The 16,887-nt window shown below is 37.1% G+C and overlaps 1 protein-coding gene across 1 annotated transcript in view; it reads right to left on the bottom strand.

Annotated features, from left to right (window-relative positions):
- The window catches only part of CATSPERE (catsper channel auxiliary subunit epsilon), a 152,645-nt gene that overhangs the window by 90,474 nt on the left and 45,284 nt on the right, over window positions 1-16,887 (bottom strand). Inside the window, exons 7-8 of the mRNA XM_069545510.1 lie at window positions 15,141-15,218; window positions 12,023-12,129 (exon numbers count right to left, since the gene is read on the bottom strand). Of these exons, the coding sequence (XP_069401611.1) occupies window positions 12,023-12,129; window positions 15,141-15,218 (185 nt within the window). The remainder of the gene's footprint in view (window positions 1-12,022; window positions 12,130-15,140; window positions 15,219-16,887) is intronic.

The following is a 16,887-nucleotide window of genomic DNA, read 5'->3' on the forward strand; positions in this document are numbered from 1 at the left end:
ATAAAGTTGAATTTCTTTTTTAATTAGCTTGCCATATAACTTATTTTATTTTATTAAAGTACAGTTGACATACAATATTATGTTCATTTCAGGTGTACAACATAGTGATTTGACAATCAAAGTAATAACACAGTGATCACCATGATAAATTTAGTAATCATTTGTTACCACACAAAATTATTACAGTATTATTGCTATATTCCTATACTGTATATTATATCCCTGTGAATTATTATTATCCTTGTGTAATTACAGGTTTGTACCTCTTAATTCCCTTCACTTATTTCAGCCACCAGTTTGTTCTCTGTAACTACATCTGTTTCTATTTTACTTTGTTTGACTTTTAGATTTTACATACAAGTGAGGTCATATAGTATTTTTCTTTCTTTGTCTGACCTACTTCATTTACCATAATACTCTCTAGGTCCATTCATGTTGTAAATAGCAGGATTTCATTATTTTTTATGCCTGAGTAATAGTTCACTGTATCTGTGTGTGTATCCCATCTTTATTGGTTCATCTACTGATGGATATTTAGGTTGCTTCCGTATCTTGGCTATTGTAAATAATGCTGCAGTGAACACATCCATCTTTTCAATTATAGTGTTTTTATTTTCTTAGGGCAAATATCCAGAAGTGGAATTGCTAGATCATATGGTAGTTCTTTGGAGAAGGAAATGGCAACCCACTCCAGCGTTCTTGCCTGGAGAATCCCAGGGACGGGGGAGCCTGGTAGGCTGCCGTCTATGGGGTCGCACAGAGTCGGACACGACTGAAGTGCCTTAGCAGCAGCAGCAGCAGCATGGTAGTTCTATTTTTAATTTCTTGAGGAAGTTCTTCCATAGTGGCTATGCCAATTAACATTCCCACCAAGAGTGCGTGTTGTTTAGTTGCTCGGTAGTATCCGACTCTTTGTGACGCCATGGACTGCAGCACACCAGGCTTCCCTGTCTTTTACTCTTTCCTGGAGTTTGCTCAGACTCATGTCCATTAAGTCCATGATGCCATCCAACCATCTCATCCTCTGTTGCCCCCCTCTCCTCTATCATTCCCAGCATCACAGTGTTCTCCAGTGAGTCGGTTCTTCACATCGGGTGGCCAAAGTATTGGAGCTTCAACTTCAGTATCAGTCCTTCCAATGAATATTCAGTGTTGATTTCCCTTAGAATTGACTGGTCTGATCTCCTTCCTGTCCAAGAGACTCTCAAGAGTCTCAAGTGTCTTGAGCACCACACAGCACACAGCACCACAGTTCCAAAGCACCAATTCTCCGCCCAAACTTCAACTCTCATACCCATAAATAACTACTGGGGTCATGTACTACATGGAGTGTACTACATATATTTACTATATGCAGTGTGTCAGGGTTCCCTTTTCTCCATATCCTTGCCAACATTTGTTATTTTGTTATCTTTTTGATCATCAAAAAGATGGTATCTCACTGTGGTTTTGATTTGTATTTCCCTGAGTATTAGTCATATTGAGCATCTTTTCATATGTCTATTGGTCATTTATATGCATTCTTTGGAGAAATGTCTTTTCACATCATCTTCCCATCTTTAAATTGGATTTTACTTGACATTGATTTGTATGACTTCTTTATACAATCTAGATATTATTGATTATTTGCTTTTCTGTGCAAAGGGTTATCCCATCTAGATATTAGCTTATTAGATACAACATTTGCTAATATTCTCTCCAATCAGGAGTTTGCCTTTCCATTTTACTGATGGTGTCCTTCTCTGTGCGATAGTGTTTTAGTTTGGCAATTACCTAGTGGTCAAGTGGTTAGGACTTGGTGCTTTCACTGCTATAGGCCCAGATTCAATCCCTGGTTGGGGAAACTAAGATCCTAGAAATTGGGTGGCATGCCTCTTCCCTCCCTGGCCAAAAAAAAAAAAAAGCTTTTGATGCAGTCCATTTGTTTATATTTGCTTTTGTTGTCCTTGCCTGAGACCAAACCAGAAAAACACTATCAATACCAACATCAAAGAGCACAGAGATTGCGTTTTCTTCTAAGAGTTTCATCACTCCAGAGGTTATACTTCAGTCTTTAATCCATTCTGAGTTTATTTTTATATAGGGTGTAAGAAATTGGCCCAGTTTTATTCTTTTCTCCATTGTATATTCTTGTCTCCTTCACTGTAGATTAATTGACCATATAAATGTGGGTATATTCCTGGGTTCTCTATTCTGTTCCATTGACCTATGTGTCTATTTTTGCACCAGTATCATACTTTTAAATGACTATAACTATGAAATTAGTTACTATAATGCTATTGTATAGTTTCAATTAGATTGTGATTCCTCCAGCTATGTTCTTCTTTTTCAAGGTTGCTTTAATATTCAGGATCTTTTGTATTTTCATACACGTTGTAGGATTATTTTAGCTCTGTAAAAAATGCCATTAGTATTTTGATAGGAATTTCACTGAATCTGTAGATTGATTTGGGTAGTATGGGCATATAACAATATTAGTTTTTCCAGTTTATGAGCAAGTAATATGTTTCCATTTATTTGTGTCTTCTTCAGTTTCCTTTATTAGTGTCTTATACTTTTCAGAATACAGGTTTTTAACCTCCTTGGTTAAATTTATTCCTATGTATTTTATTCTTTTTGATGCAATTGTAAGTGGGATTCTTTTCTTAATTTCTGTCATAGTTTTGTTACTAGCATATAGAAATACAACAGATTTCTATATGCTAATTTTATTTTCTGCAACTTTACTTTTTTTTTTTTAAGTTCTAATAGTATTTTGGTAGGATCAATAGGATTTTTAATATATAATACCATGTCATCTGAAAACAGTTTTACTTTTTCCTTTCCAATATGGATTCATTTAATTTTTTAATGTTTGATTGCTGTGGATGAAAATTTTTTACTATGTCGCCAGAGTCCAGCCCCAGTGGATCCAGGGAATTCGAAGTGTGGATGGCGTTGGCGTGAGAAAGACTTATTTATTTATTGACATAAGATTAGATTAAGAAACATCAGTGTAGTAGGAAAATCAAGTGGAAGAAGAGGGCTGAATAGCTTGGATTACGCGGAAGACCAATGAAATTCCAGACAGGGAATTTGCACCATCTACGTTGGGCCACCGGCGCTCACTTGAATATCTAAGGGTGCCTCGCCTTAGGCTCCCTTTCGCACGGGACTTAACAGCCAGGGCAACTAAGTAGACTTGGCGAGCCTCCATGCCCCAGATGGAAATTCAGCCTGAAATTAAAGTAAAGAGCAGAGGGAGGAAAAGGGAGAGAAGAAGAGAGAGAGAGACACGGGGGGAGCCAGATTCCCAAGAAACCAGGCCCAGAGACTAGTCCGAGAAACTGGTCCAATCCTTTATTGTTCAGAAGGCCTTTTATACTTTTGATAAAACATGGAGATCAATGGGTAACACAAAGTTATGCAGCGTTAGCAGTCCAGACTCTTATCAAAACCAGGCTTTTCTCTCTGCATACCTAATTGTATACACAAGTCTTAGGTAATTTACATCATCTTCCAGCCAAAAGGGCCAATTAATATTTTACAGCCTTTTTTCTGATAAGGGTTTGTCAATCAGAAGACTTATTTGTGTTGATCTTCCCAAGGTCTGGTGCCACTCTCAGAAAGCACTAAATAAAGTTACATTCTTACATAGCAAGGATACAAGAGGAGTGCAGTGATATATAACAAAGAGAAAAGCAATTAACTCAAAAGTCTAGTGTCGCTAACAGCAAAACTACTATATATCCTTTTCCATATCCCGTATACATTGATTAACATCCTCCCAGGTGCCTAAAAGATAAAAGAATATGGAGGCCTGGCAGCAATCATTGAGTCAACAGTGAAAACCAATCACCAGTATGATTTTTAACTCTTAGAAAAGGCTCTGTATCTTTAAGATGCTTTTAAGCTTTGTGCTTCCTGCGGTTGGGGCGCTGTAAGCAATTCACAAGCTGTAAGAGGTCTGGGGAACCTGTTAGGCAGGCTAGAGAGCTATCAGAGGGGTTTAACTGAAACATCCCTTTCAAATGCGGAAGACTAAAGCCCTGAATTGACTTTTTTCCAGAGAATATCAGAAAAGTGGAAAAGCAGAGCACAAAAGCCGGCAGATTTTTTGTTGGGGTACATGCTTAGGAATTTCCAGAGGGGCCCCTGAAGTCTGAACACGCCTTGCGTATGTCAGCTTCCTTCCTCATGACCTTGTCACGGGCGGGATTCCTCACACTGGCTTCCGGCACTATGTTAATGAAAGTGGAGAGAGTGGACATCCTTGTCTTGTTTGTGATCATAGGGAAATGCTTTCAGCCTTTCACCATTAAGTATAATATTAGCTGTGGGTTTATCATATGTGGCCTTTTTATGTTCAGATATGTTCATTTGGGCTTCCTAGGTGGCTCAGTGGTAAAGAATCTGCCTGCCAATGCAGGAAACATATGTTTGATCCCTGGGTTAGAATATCCCCTGTAGGAGGAAATGGCAACCCACTCCAGTGTTCTTGGCTGGAGAATCCCAGGGACAGAGGAGCCTGGCGGGCTACAGTCCATGGGGTCATAAAGAGTCAGAAACAACTAAGACTGAGCACACACAAATTCCCTTTGTATGCACTTTGTTGAGGGCATCCATCATAAATGGATGCTGAATTTGTGAAAAGTCTTTTTGTGCATCTATTGAGATAATCCCATGATTTTTATCTTTTATTTAGTTAATGTGGTCTATCACAGTGATTGATTTGTGGATATTCATTCACCCTTCTTTCCCTGGGATAAATCTCACTTGATTATGGTATATGATTTTTTTTTAATGAATTGTTGAATTTGGTTTGTTAATATGTTGTTGAGTAATTTTGCCTCTGTGTTGATTAGTGATATTGGCTTGTAATTTTCTTCTTCATAGTGTCTCTGTCTGGTTTTAGTACCAAGGTGATGCCAGCCTCATAGAATGAGTTTCTGTTCAGTTTTTGGGGGGATAGTTTAAGAAGAATAATTAAGTCTTCATTAAATGTTCAGCAGAATTCACATGTAAAGGCATCTAGTCCTGGACTTTGGTTGGTTAGAATTTTTTGATGACTGATTCAATTTACTCACTAATAATTGGTCTGTGCAGATTTTCTGTTTCTTCCGGATTCAGTCTTAGAAGATTGTATGTTTCTAGGAATCCTTCCATTTCTCTGGTTTGTCCTATTTGTTGGGTATAATTTTTCATAAGTAATTTCTTATATTTGTATTTCTATGGTGTCCATTTTAACTTCTCTTTCACTTCTGAGTTTATTTATCTGGGCCAAATCTCTTTTTTCTTGATGTGTCTGGCTAATGTTTTATCAACTTTGTTTATCTTTTCAAAGAACAAACTCTTCATTCACCCTTCCTTCCCTCTTTCTCTGTTTCATTTGTTTTCACTATGATTTCATTATTTCTTTCCTTCTACTAGCTTGGACTTTGTTTATTCTTTTTCTAGTTCCTTTAGGTATAAGTTTAGACTATTTGTAATTTTCTTCTTTCCTGATGTAATCTGTATTGCTATAAACTTCTCTCTTAGAATTGCCTTTCTTGCATCCCATAGACTTTAGAATGTTATATTTCCACCTTCATTTGTCTCAAGGTGTTAGTTTATTTTCTTTTTTATATTTACAGTGACCACCAATGGTTGTATAGATTCCATGCACTTGTGCTTTTACCTAGTTTCTTCTTGTAGCTGATTTCTAGTCTCATACCATTATGACACTGATTCCACTGTTTCCCCATCTATTTGCCATGAAGTGATGGGACTGGATGCCATGATCTTCATTTTCTGAATGTTGAGCTTTAAGCCAACTTTTTCACTCTCCTCTTTCCCCTTCATCAAGAGGCTTTTTAGTTCCTCTTCACTTTCTGCCATAAGGGTGGTGTCTTCTGCATATCTGAGGTTATTGATATTTCTCCCGGCAATCTTGATTCCAGCTTGTGGTTCTTCCAGCCCAGCGTTTCTCATGATGTACTCTGCATACAAGTTAAATAAGCAGGGTGACAATATACAGCCTTGATGTACCCCTTTCCCTATTTGGAACCAGTCTGTTGTTCCATGTCCAGTTCTAACTGTTGCTTCCTGACCTGCATATAGGTTTCTCAAGAGGCAGGTCAGGTGGTCTGGTATTCCCATCTCTTTCAGAATTTTCCAGTTTATGTGATCCACACAGTTAGAGGCTTTAGCATAGTCAATAAAGCAGAAATAGATGTTTTTCTGGAACTCTCTTGCTTTTTCCATGATCCAGCAGATGTCAGCAATTTGATCTCTGGTTCCTCTGCCTTTTCTAAAACCAGCTTGAACAACTGGAAGTTCACGGTTCATGTATTGCTGAGGAAACAGTGGAAACAGTGTCAGACTTTATTTTTGGGGGCTCCAAAATCACTGCAGATGGTGACTGCAGCCATGAAATTAAAAGATGCTTACTCCTTGGAAGGAAAGTTATGACCAACCTAGATAGCATATTCAAAAGCAGAGACATTACTTTACTAACAAAGGTCTGTCTAGTCAAGACTGTGGTTTTTCCAGTGGTCATGTTTGGATATGAGAGTTGTACTGTGAAGAAAGCTGAGCGCCGAAGAATTGATGTTTTCGAACTGTGGTGTTGGAGAAGACTCTTGAGAGTCCCTTGGACTGCAAGGAGATCCAACCAGTCCATTCTGAAGGAGATCAGCCCTGGGATTTCTTTGGAAGGAATGATGCTAAAGCTGAAACTCCAGTACCTTGGCCACCTCATGCGAAGAGTTGACTCACTGAAAAAGACTCTGATGCTGGGAGGGATTGAGGGCAGGAGGAGAAGGGGACGACAGAGGATGAGATGGCTGGATGGCATCACTGACTTGATGGACATGAGTTTGAGTGAACTCTGGGAGTTGGTGATGGACAGGGAGGTCTGGCGTGCTACAATTCATGGGGTTGTAAAGAGTCAGACACGACTGAGTCACTGAACTGAACTGAACCATTATGACTGGAAAAAATGGTCAATATGATTTCAATCTTTTTAAATTTATTGGGACTCATTTGTGTTCTTACATGTAACCTATCCTGGAGAATACTCCATGTGTACCTAAAAGAATGTGTATTCTGAAGTTTTGGAGTGAAATGCTCTGTATGCATCTCATAAGGTCATCTGTTTTAATATGTCATTTAATGCCAGTGTTTCTTTATTGGTTTTCTGTACAGATAATCTGCCCATTTATATAAGTGGGGTTTAAAGGACCCTGTTGTTATTGTATTACTGTCAACTTCTCCTGTTATGTCTGTTAATATTTCCTTTATGTATTTAGGTATTCCTAAGTTGGGTACTTATATATTTACAAGTGTTATATATTCTTCTTGGATTGATCTCTTTATCATTATTTATGTTCCAATTTGTCTTCCATTACAGTTCATCTTAAAGTCTGTTTTGTCCAATATAAATATTGCTACCCCAGCTGTATTTTTGCTTTCATTTTCATGGAATACAGGCATTCTTTGGCGATATTATGGGTTCAGTTCCAGACCATTGCATAAAGCACATATTGAGGTAAAGCAAGTCACATGATTGTTTTTGTTTCCCAGTGCATAGAAATATTAGGTGTACATGCTGTAGTCTATTGAGTGTCCAACTGTCTAAAAGAAAAACATATATAACTTTATCAAAAAGACTTTATTGGTAAAAAATACTAACCAAAATTTGAGTCTTCAGCTAATTGTGATCATTTTGCAATAGTAGTATCAAAGATCACTGATCATAGACCACCATTAATACTTGTTGTTCTTCAGTCACAAAGCATGTCTGACTCTTTGTGACCCCATGGACTGCAGCACACCAGGCTTCCTTCCCTCTCCCTCACTATCTCCTAGAGTTTGCTCAAACTCATGCCCATTGAGTCTGTGACGCCATCCAACTATGTCATCTTCTGTTGCCCCCTTCTCCTCTTGCCCTCAGTCTTTCTTAGCATCAGGCACCTTGCATCAGGTGGCCAAACTGTTGGAGCTTCAGCTTCAGCATCAGTCCTTCCAATGAATATTCAGGATTGATTTCCTTCAGGATTGATTGGTTTGTACAAAGGACTCCCAAGAGTCTTCTCCAGCACCACAATTCGAAAGCATCAATTCTTTGGCACTTTGTCTTCCTTGTGGTCCAACTCTCACATGCATACCTGACTACTGGAAAGACCGTAGCATTGACTATATGGACCTTTGTTAGCAAAGTGATGTCTCTGCTTTTTAATATTCTGTCTGCTGTCTAGGCTTGTCATAGCTTTCCATGCAAGAAGCAAGCATGTTCTAATTTCATGGCTATAGTCATTAATATTATTATTACATAAAATATAATATAATAACATAAACAATAACAAAAAGTTTGAAATATTGCAAGAATTACAAAATGTGGCATAGAGACACAAAATGAACAACTGCTGTTATAACAATGGTACTGAGAGTATTGACAGATGCAGAGGTGCTAAAAGCCTTCAATTATAAAGTAAAGCACAATAAAATAAGGTATGCCTGTATCTTTTTCCACCCTTTCACTTGCAGTCTGTGTGTATGTCTTTGGATCTGAAGTGAGTCTGTTATAGGCAGCATGTATATGGGTCTTGTTTTTCAATCCATTCATCACCCTGTATCTTTTGATGGGAGCATTTAGTTCATTTACATTTGAAGTAATTATTGATATATATGTACTTAAAAACAAACAAAATGGCATTGATATACATGACATTTTGTTAATTGTCTTCTGGTTACTTATGTTGCTGTTGTTGTTCTCTGTTACCTTCTTCTTCTCTTACTATCTCTGCTTCTATTTTGATGACTTTAGTGCAATACCTGCATTCCTTTCTCTTTATTTTTGGTGACTCTATTGGCTTTTGGTTTGTGGTTACCATGAGGTTCTTATATAACAATCTATGTATACAGCAGCTTATTTTAAGTGGATGCATGTTCTAAATTGTTTGAGCATGTTCTAAAATCACCCTTCACTTTAACCATAAATTGAATTTTGATCTCCTAGAATGAATCTGCTCTCTCAGGTCTCTGTTTGAAGGCCCTCCTATATGTTGCCCCACTGTTTGAAAGGCTCCTTCAGTTGGCTGACTTTTATTTTCTTTCAATAATGCAGATGTCACCTCTTTAGGAAAGTCCTCTCTGAGCCTTAGTGCACCTTCCAAGCCTCAGTTGGTACACCTTCTATATATTCCACTTCACCTTGGGTTCACTTCTATCACAGCATCTATTTGTTTACTTGTCTTGCCCACTAAACTATAAGGTTGTTGTCTGGAAGTACTAAATATTTTAGTTATAAGCACCTTGCCCTTTGCCTCAGTTCAATTCAGCTCAGTAACTCAGTCGTGTCTGACTCTTTGTGACCCCATGGAATGTAGCACACCAGGCTTCCCTGTCTATCACTAACTCCTGGAGCTTGCTCAAACTCATGTCCATTGAGTCAGTGATGCATTCCAACCATCTCATCCACAGTCACCCTCTTCTCCTCCTACCTTTGATCTTTCCCAGCATCAGGGTCTTTTCCAGTGAGTCAGTTCTTGGCATCAGGTGGACAAAGTATTGGAGTTTCAGCCTCAGCATCAGTCCTTCCAATGAATATTCAGGACTGATTTCCTTTAGGATGGACTGGTTGAATCTCCTTGCAGTCCAAGGGACTCTCAAGAGTCTTCTCCAACACCACAGTTCAAAAGCATCGGTTCTTTGGTGCTCACCTTTCTTTATAGTCCAACTCTCACATCCATACATGACTAATGGAAAAACCATAGCCTTGACTAGATGGACCTTTGTTGGCAAAGTAATGTCTCTGCTTTTTAATCTGCTGTCTAGGTTGGTCATAACTTTTCTTCCAAGAAGAAATTGTCTTTTAATTTCATGGGTGCAGTCACCATCTGCAGTGATTTTGGAGCCCCCCAAAATAAAGTCTGTCACTGTTTCCACTGTTTCCCCATCTATTTGCCATGAAGTGATGGGACCAGATGCTATGATCTTAGTTTTCTGAATGTTGAGTTTTAAGCCAACTTTTCCACTCTCCTCTTTCACTTTTATCAAGAGGCTCTTTAGTTCTTCTTTGCTTTCTGCCATAATGGTGGTGTCATCTGCATAGCTGAGGTTATTGCTATTTCTCCTGGCAATCTTGATTCCAGCTTGTGCTTTATCCAGTCTGGTATTTCTCATGATATATTCTGCATATAAGTTAAATAAGCAGGGTGAAAATATACAGCCTTGGATTATCAATCAAGCCTAGGTGCTTGATTGATTACGGAAGGCTTGCTATCTGTATATAAATCAATGAAGTTAGAACAAATCCTTACAAGCTTTACAAAAATAAACTCAAAGTGGCTTAAAGACTTTAAAACATGACACCATAAAACTCTTAGATGAGAACATAGGCAAAACATTCTCTGACATAAATTGTACCAGTGTTATTTTAGGTCAGTCTTCCAAGGCAGTAGAAATAAAAGCAAAAATAAACAAATGGGACCTAACCAAACTTAAAAGCTTTTGTATAACAAAGGAAACCATAAACAAAATGAAAAGACAACTTACAGACTGGGGGAAAATATTTTCAGATTATGTGATCCACAAGGGATTAAGTTCCAAAATCTATATATAGCTCATACAATAGCAAGAAACCCTGAACAACCCAATGAAAAGATGGGCAGAAGATCTAAACAGACATTTCTCCAAAGAAAACATACAGATGGCTAATAAACACATGAAAAGATGTTCTTATTGCTAATTATTATAGAAATGCAAATCAAAACTACAATGAGGTATCACCTCAAACCAATCAGAATGGCCATCATTAAAAATGTTTATAAATAATAAATGCTGGAGAGGGTATGGAGAAAAGGGAACCCTCCTACACTGTCGGTAGGAATGTAAATTGGTGCAGCCACTATGAAAAACAGTATGGAGGTTCCTCAAGAAATGAAAAACAGAGTTACAGTATGACCCTGCAATCTCATTCCTGGGCATATATCTGGACAAAACTACAGTTTGAAAAGATACATGCATCCCAGTGTTCACTGCAGCACTATTTACAATAGCCAAGACATGGAAAGAACATAAGTGTCCATCAACAGATGAATGGATAAAGTGGTATGGTACATATACACAATGGAATATTATTAAGTCATAAAAAGAATGCAATAAGGCCATCTGCACCAACATGAATGGACCTAGAGATTATCATACTAAGTGAAGTAAGTCAGAAAGAGAAAGATAAATACCATATGCTATCACGTATATGTGCAATCTAAAATATGACACAAATGAACTTATCTACAAAATAGAAGCAGACTTACAGACATAAAGAACAGACTTGTAGTTGCCAAGGAAGGGAGGAATGAGGAGGGATAGACTGGGAGACTGAGATTAACAGATGCAAACCAGTATATATAGGATGGATAAACAACAAGGTCCTATTGCGTAGCACAGGGAATTATATTCAGTATCTTTTGACAAACCATAATGGAAAAGAACATGAAAAGAATGTGTGTGTGTGTGTGTGTGCGTGTGTGTATAACTGAATCACTTTGCTATACAGTAGAAATTAACACAACATTGTAAACCAACTATACTTCAATAAAATAAAATTTCAAAAAAGTTTGTTTAAACCCCATGATCACCTACTAACTTTAATAATAACCAGTTTTACTTTTCAGATGTGTGTTTGTGTGTATGCCCCTGCACTGAAATAATGGTAATAACTGTGCTATCAGTCATACCACCGTGGCTCATTTTAAAGAACCAGCAGAAAACATTTTGCAGTATTGTAAAGATTTGCTACTATCCTGAATGAGACTTTTTCATTGACCTTTAGCTATTTAAACAAATTGTGAACCTAATCCAGGACTGGGACTGGTATTTTCTGAGTTGGTAACCAGTTCTGATTATTACAATTTTTATGTGTTAAAAGAAACTACTTAGAAATTACATAGAAGATACTCCATGAAATTCCACTGGGGTTTTTAAATATCTTGAAGTTCTGATAATAATTTTACTGAATTTTAAAGATAAATTTAACATCTTAAATTAAAAAATTAAATACCCATCCTCCATTGTTTCTTGTGGAAAATAAACTTTTCTCTTCAGAATTGTATATATGAAAGGCTTCTGTCCCAAAGCCGCAAACTGCTTGCTAAGTACTGAGGAATACTGCAAAAAAAAAAAAAAAAAAAAAGGTTTCTCTCTTTACTCTTTTCATAGCCAAAGTTATCCTGAAATTACACCATGATATATTAAATTTATTATTTTAGTTAAAACATTGCTTACATTTATAAATTTACCGCATTCTCAAGATTCAGCTTTACTTTTTCCCTAGTATATATGGTCTCCTCCCCAGTAGACCTTTATGAATTATAAATATCATAATATAATTTATAACATGTTGAAAATACTATGTACAGAGTCCTGAATAAACTGAGATTATGGAGGCTCTTAAATACTCTTAGTTTTAATATCAATGAAATATGTAATGGAGTTTCCAAAACTAATCTTTAGAATTATTTCTATATAAGCCTACCTTCAAAACAACACATCCTTTAGAAAGCATATTTCAAATATATCTGGAAGCTCTAAGAAAAATTCTATAAAGAAGGTATGGTACATATACATAGTGGAATATTATTAAGTCATAAAAATGTAATAAGGCCATCTGCAGCCCCATGAATGGACCTAGAGATTATCATACTAAGTGAAGTAAATCAGAAAGAGATTGAGTGCAGCACTTTCACAGCATCATCTTTTAGGATTTTAAATAGCTCAACTAGAATTCCATCACCTCCACTAGCTTTGTTCGTAGTGATGCTTCCTAAGGCCCACTTGACTTCACATTCCAGGATGTCTGGCTCTAGGTGAGTGATCACACCATCATGATTATCTGGGTCGTGAAGATCTTTTTTGTATAATTCTTCTGTGTATTCTCGCCACCTCTTCTTAATATCTTCTGCTTCTGTTAGGTCCAGACCATTTCTGTCCTTTATTGAGCCCATCTTTGCATGAAATGTTCCCTTGGTATCTCTAATTTTCTTAAAGATTTACAGAGCGAAGTAAGCCAGAAAGAAAAACACCAATACAGTATACTAACACATATATATGGAATTTAGGAAGATGGCAATGACGACCCTGTATGCAAGACAGGGAAAGAGACACAGATGTGTATAACGGACTTTTGGACTCAGAGGGAGAGGGAGAGGGTGGGATGATTTGGGAGAATGACATTCTAACATGTATACTATCATGTAAGAATTGAATCGCCAGTCTATGTCTGACGCAGGATGCAGCATGCTTGGGGCTGGTGCATGGGGATGACCCAGAGAGATGTTATGGGGAGGGAGGTGGGAGGGAGGTTCATGTTTGGGAACGCATGTAAGAATTAAAGATTTTAAAATTTAAAAAAATAAAAAAATAAAGTGAAGTATGGTTGGTTTAAAAATAAATAAATTTTTCTTGTTTAAAAAAAAATAATAATTTTCTTAAAGAGATCTCTAGTCTTTCCTATTTCTATTGTTTTCCTCTATTTCTTTGCATTGATCGCTGAGGAAGGCTTTCTTATCTCTCCTTGCTATTCTTTGGAACTCTACATTCAGATGCTTTATCTTTCCTTTTCTCCTTTGCTTTTCACTTCTTTTCTTTTCACAATTATTTGTAAGGCCTCCCCAGACAGCCATTTTGCTTTTTTACATTTCTTTTTCTTGGGGATGGTCTTGATCCCTGTCTCCTGTACAATGTCACAAACCTCCATCAATAGTTCATCAGGCTATGAGACCTAGTCCCTTAAATCTATTTCTCATTTCCACTGTATAATCATAAGGGATTTGATTTAGGTCATACCTGAATGGTGTTGGAGAAGACTTTTGAGAGTTCCTTGGACTGAAAGGAGATCCAACCAGTCCATTCTGAAGGAGATCAACACTGGGATTTCTTTGGAAGGAATGATGCTAAAGCTGAAACTCCAGTACTTTGGCCACCTCATGAGAAGAGTTGACTCATTGGAAAAGACTCTGATGCTGGGAGGGATTGGGGGCAGGAGGAGAAGGGGACGACAGAGGATGAGACGGCTGGATGGCATCACTGACTCGATGGACGTGAGTCTGAGTGAACTCCGGGAGATGGTGATGAACAGGGAGGCCTGGCGTGCTGCGATTCATGGGGTCGCAAAGAGTCAGACATGACTGAGCAACTGAACTGAACTGAACTGAACTGAATGGTCTAGTGGTTTTCCCTACTTTCTTCAATTTCAGTCTGAATTTGGCAACAAGGAGTTCATGATCTGGGCCACAGGCAGCTCCTGGTCTTGTTTTTGCTGACTGTATAGAGCTTCTCCATCTTTGGCTGCAAAAAATATAATCAATCTGATTTCGGTGTTGACCATCTGGTGATGTCCATGTGTAGAGTCTTCTCTTGTGTTGTCGGAAGAGGGTGTTTGCTATGACCAGTGCGTTCTCTTGGCAAAACTTTATTAGCCTTTGCCCTGCTTCATTCCATACTCCAAGGCCAAATCTGCCTGTTACTCCAGGTGTTTAATTACCATTAATTTATTTTATTCCCTCTGAAGTCATTGTCAAATAAAATAACTGACTGGTTGTCATTCTGACTTATCAGTCTATCTCTTATGAATTTAATTACCATGAGTCATAACAACATGCTATGAAAAACTCAGATCTAGACTAATTAAGACATAGAGAATCCTCTACGAAAACTTTTCATTTTATGTTTCTCTTCTGTACATTTTAATTGTAACAGAAGAAAAAACTTGAATCTTGAAAGAGGTAAATTTGTAACAGATAAAAGGAAGGACTTATTTATGCACTGTTTTGTACTTTATTAATTTCCAGTGGTAAAGCATTCAATAAAGAACTAGACAGATTTCTGAAGGATGACTTCAAAGTAGATGCTCAAGGAACACCTTTAAAGCATTTTAATGGTCAGCCCCTTTGTGGATAATGAGGTTCACAGAAAATATGGAGAATGCTCAATAAGAATTCTAAAGAAAGATTTATAATTATAGTGATTGAGCACAAGTTCAAAATCACTATAATGAGTAAACTAAATTTAGTGGATAATTAAAATGTATTTAGTTTTAGGCTACTTAAATTATTCACAGCTCTTAAAAAAGAAATGTAGCATATTGTTTTATCTATGAAAATAATAATGTTTTCACCTACTAGGGAAGGTTCACTGGCATTCCATAGCAACTCGCTGGGGTCCGCGTTTTCCGGATCATATATCCATAAAATGACAATCTACAAAATAAAATGTGTTCGCATTTCTTTACATTTTGGACAAATTTCATTTTTAGCTGTGGCAAAATATAACTATAAAAATGTTTTAATTTGTTTTTAAATTTTCAAATACCTCAATTTAAAAAATCAAAATTAGTGTGTGTTGTTTTTAACAAGAGAAACAATCCAAAGAATTAATAACATCCTCTACACTCCTGAGGTAAGTAATATTAAAGCTTTATATGAATGCCTATATGTCATTTTCTGCACCCACAAATAGACACAGCAGCCTCCCCACACACTCATACACTTTTTACAAAAATGAAATTACACTGGTCTTGGTGGAGGGCATGGCAACCCACTCCAGTATTCTTGCCTGGAGAATCCCCATGGACAGAGGAGCCTGGTGGGCTGCAGTCCATGGGGTCACAAAGAGTCAGACATGACTGAGCAACTAAGCACACACACATTCATAGTTTGCTTTTGTCACTTGATATACCACAGTCATCTCAATAGATGTAGATCTAATTATTTTATTTTCTTCTTGAATAGACATTTTATTCTATTATAAAAGTAAATTATATGACAAATACGGCAAAAATTTTCTCTCCCACCTTATGCTTTGTCACTTACTTCCCACACCCTGCAAGTGACTACTATTGATAAGGTTTCTTCTATATTTCCATAAAATTTTTGTCCATACCCAATGTTACTTTTCTCCATTTTATGTAAATACTAGTATATTAAATGCATTTTTGAACATTATATTCACTTAAAGTTATATCTTCGATCTTTAAATGCTCTCATGAATATTTCATACTATTTTACATATTATTACAAATTATGGAGGAACCATAATTTAACAAGTAACCTACTAATAAATATTTGTTTACATCATTTTCCATTACAATCAAAGTTGGAATGAGCAGCTCTGAACGTATATTACTTTGTACCTTGGAGTATTCCTAAAAGGAGAATTGATGAGTCACAGAGAATACGCATTTGTAGTTTTTAAGGATTCTGCTAAATTATTTCTCCATTGAAGTTTTAACAATATACCTTCTCATCAGCAATGTATGAGATTTCCTCTTTTCTTCACAGCTTTCCCAATGTGATGTATTGTCATACATTTGAATATTGTCAGCCTGATGGATGAAAAATGGTTTTTGATGCAGTTTTAATCTGCATCTTTCCATATATTTGTATTCTATTTCTGTTTCCTGTCTGGTGAACTATCTATCCATTTCCTTTGCTCAGTTTCTATTGGGTTGTTGTGGTGGTGGTCGTTTAGACACTAAGTCATGTCTGACTCTTCGTGACCACATGACTGTATCCTGCCAGGCTTCTCTGTCCATGGGATTTCCAAGGCAAGAATACTGGAGTGGGTTGCCATTTCCTTTTCCAGGGGATCTTATAACCCAGGGACTGAACCCGAATCTCCTGCATTGGAGGGGGATTCCTAAACTGCTGAGCCACCAGGAAAGCCCCATTGGGTTATTAGTCTTTTATTTACTAATTTGTAGAAGTTTTTAACCTAAGGAACATTCTATATCTTCTACATCTTGATCTGTGTGGTAGTTGCATAGACATATGTGTGTACACATGAAAACATGTTTGCCTTAGATTCTTTATTATCCCCATATATTGCTGCCCTTCCTTCCTTTCTCTCTTTCTCCTTCCCCTTTTCCTG

The sequence above is a fragment of the Ovis canadensis genome, chromosome 12, assembly GCF_042477335.2.
Source record: "Ovis canadensis isolate MfBH-ARS-UI-01 breed Bighorn chromosome 12, ARS-UI_OviCan_v2, whole genome shotgun sequence".
Lineage (NCBI taxonomy): Eukaryota > Metazoa > Chordata > Mammalia > Artiodactyla > Bovidae > Ovis > Ovis canadensis.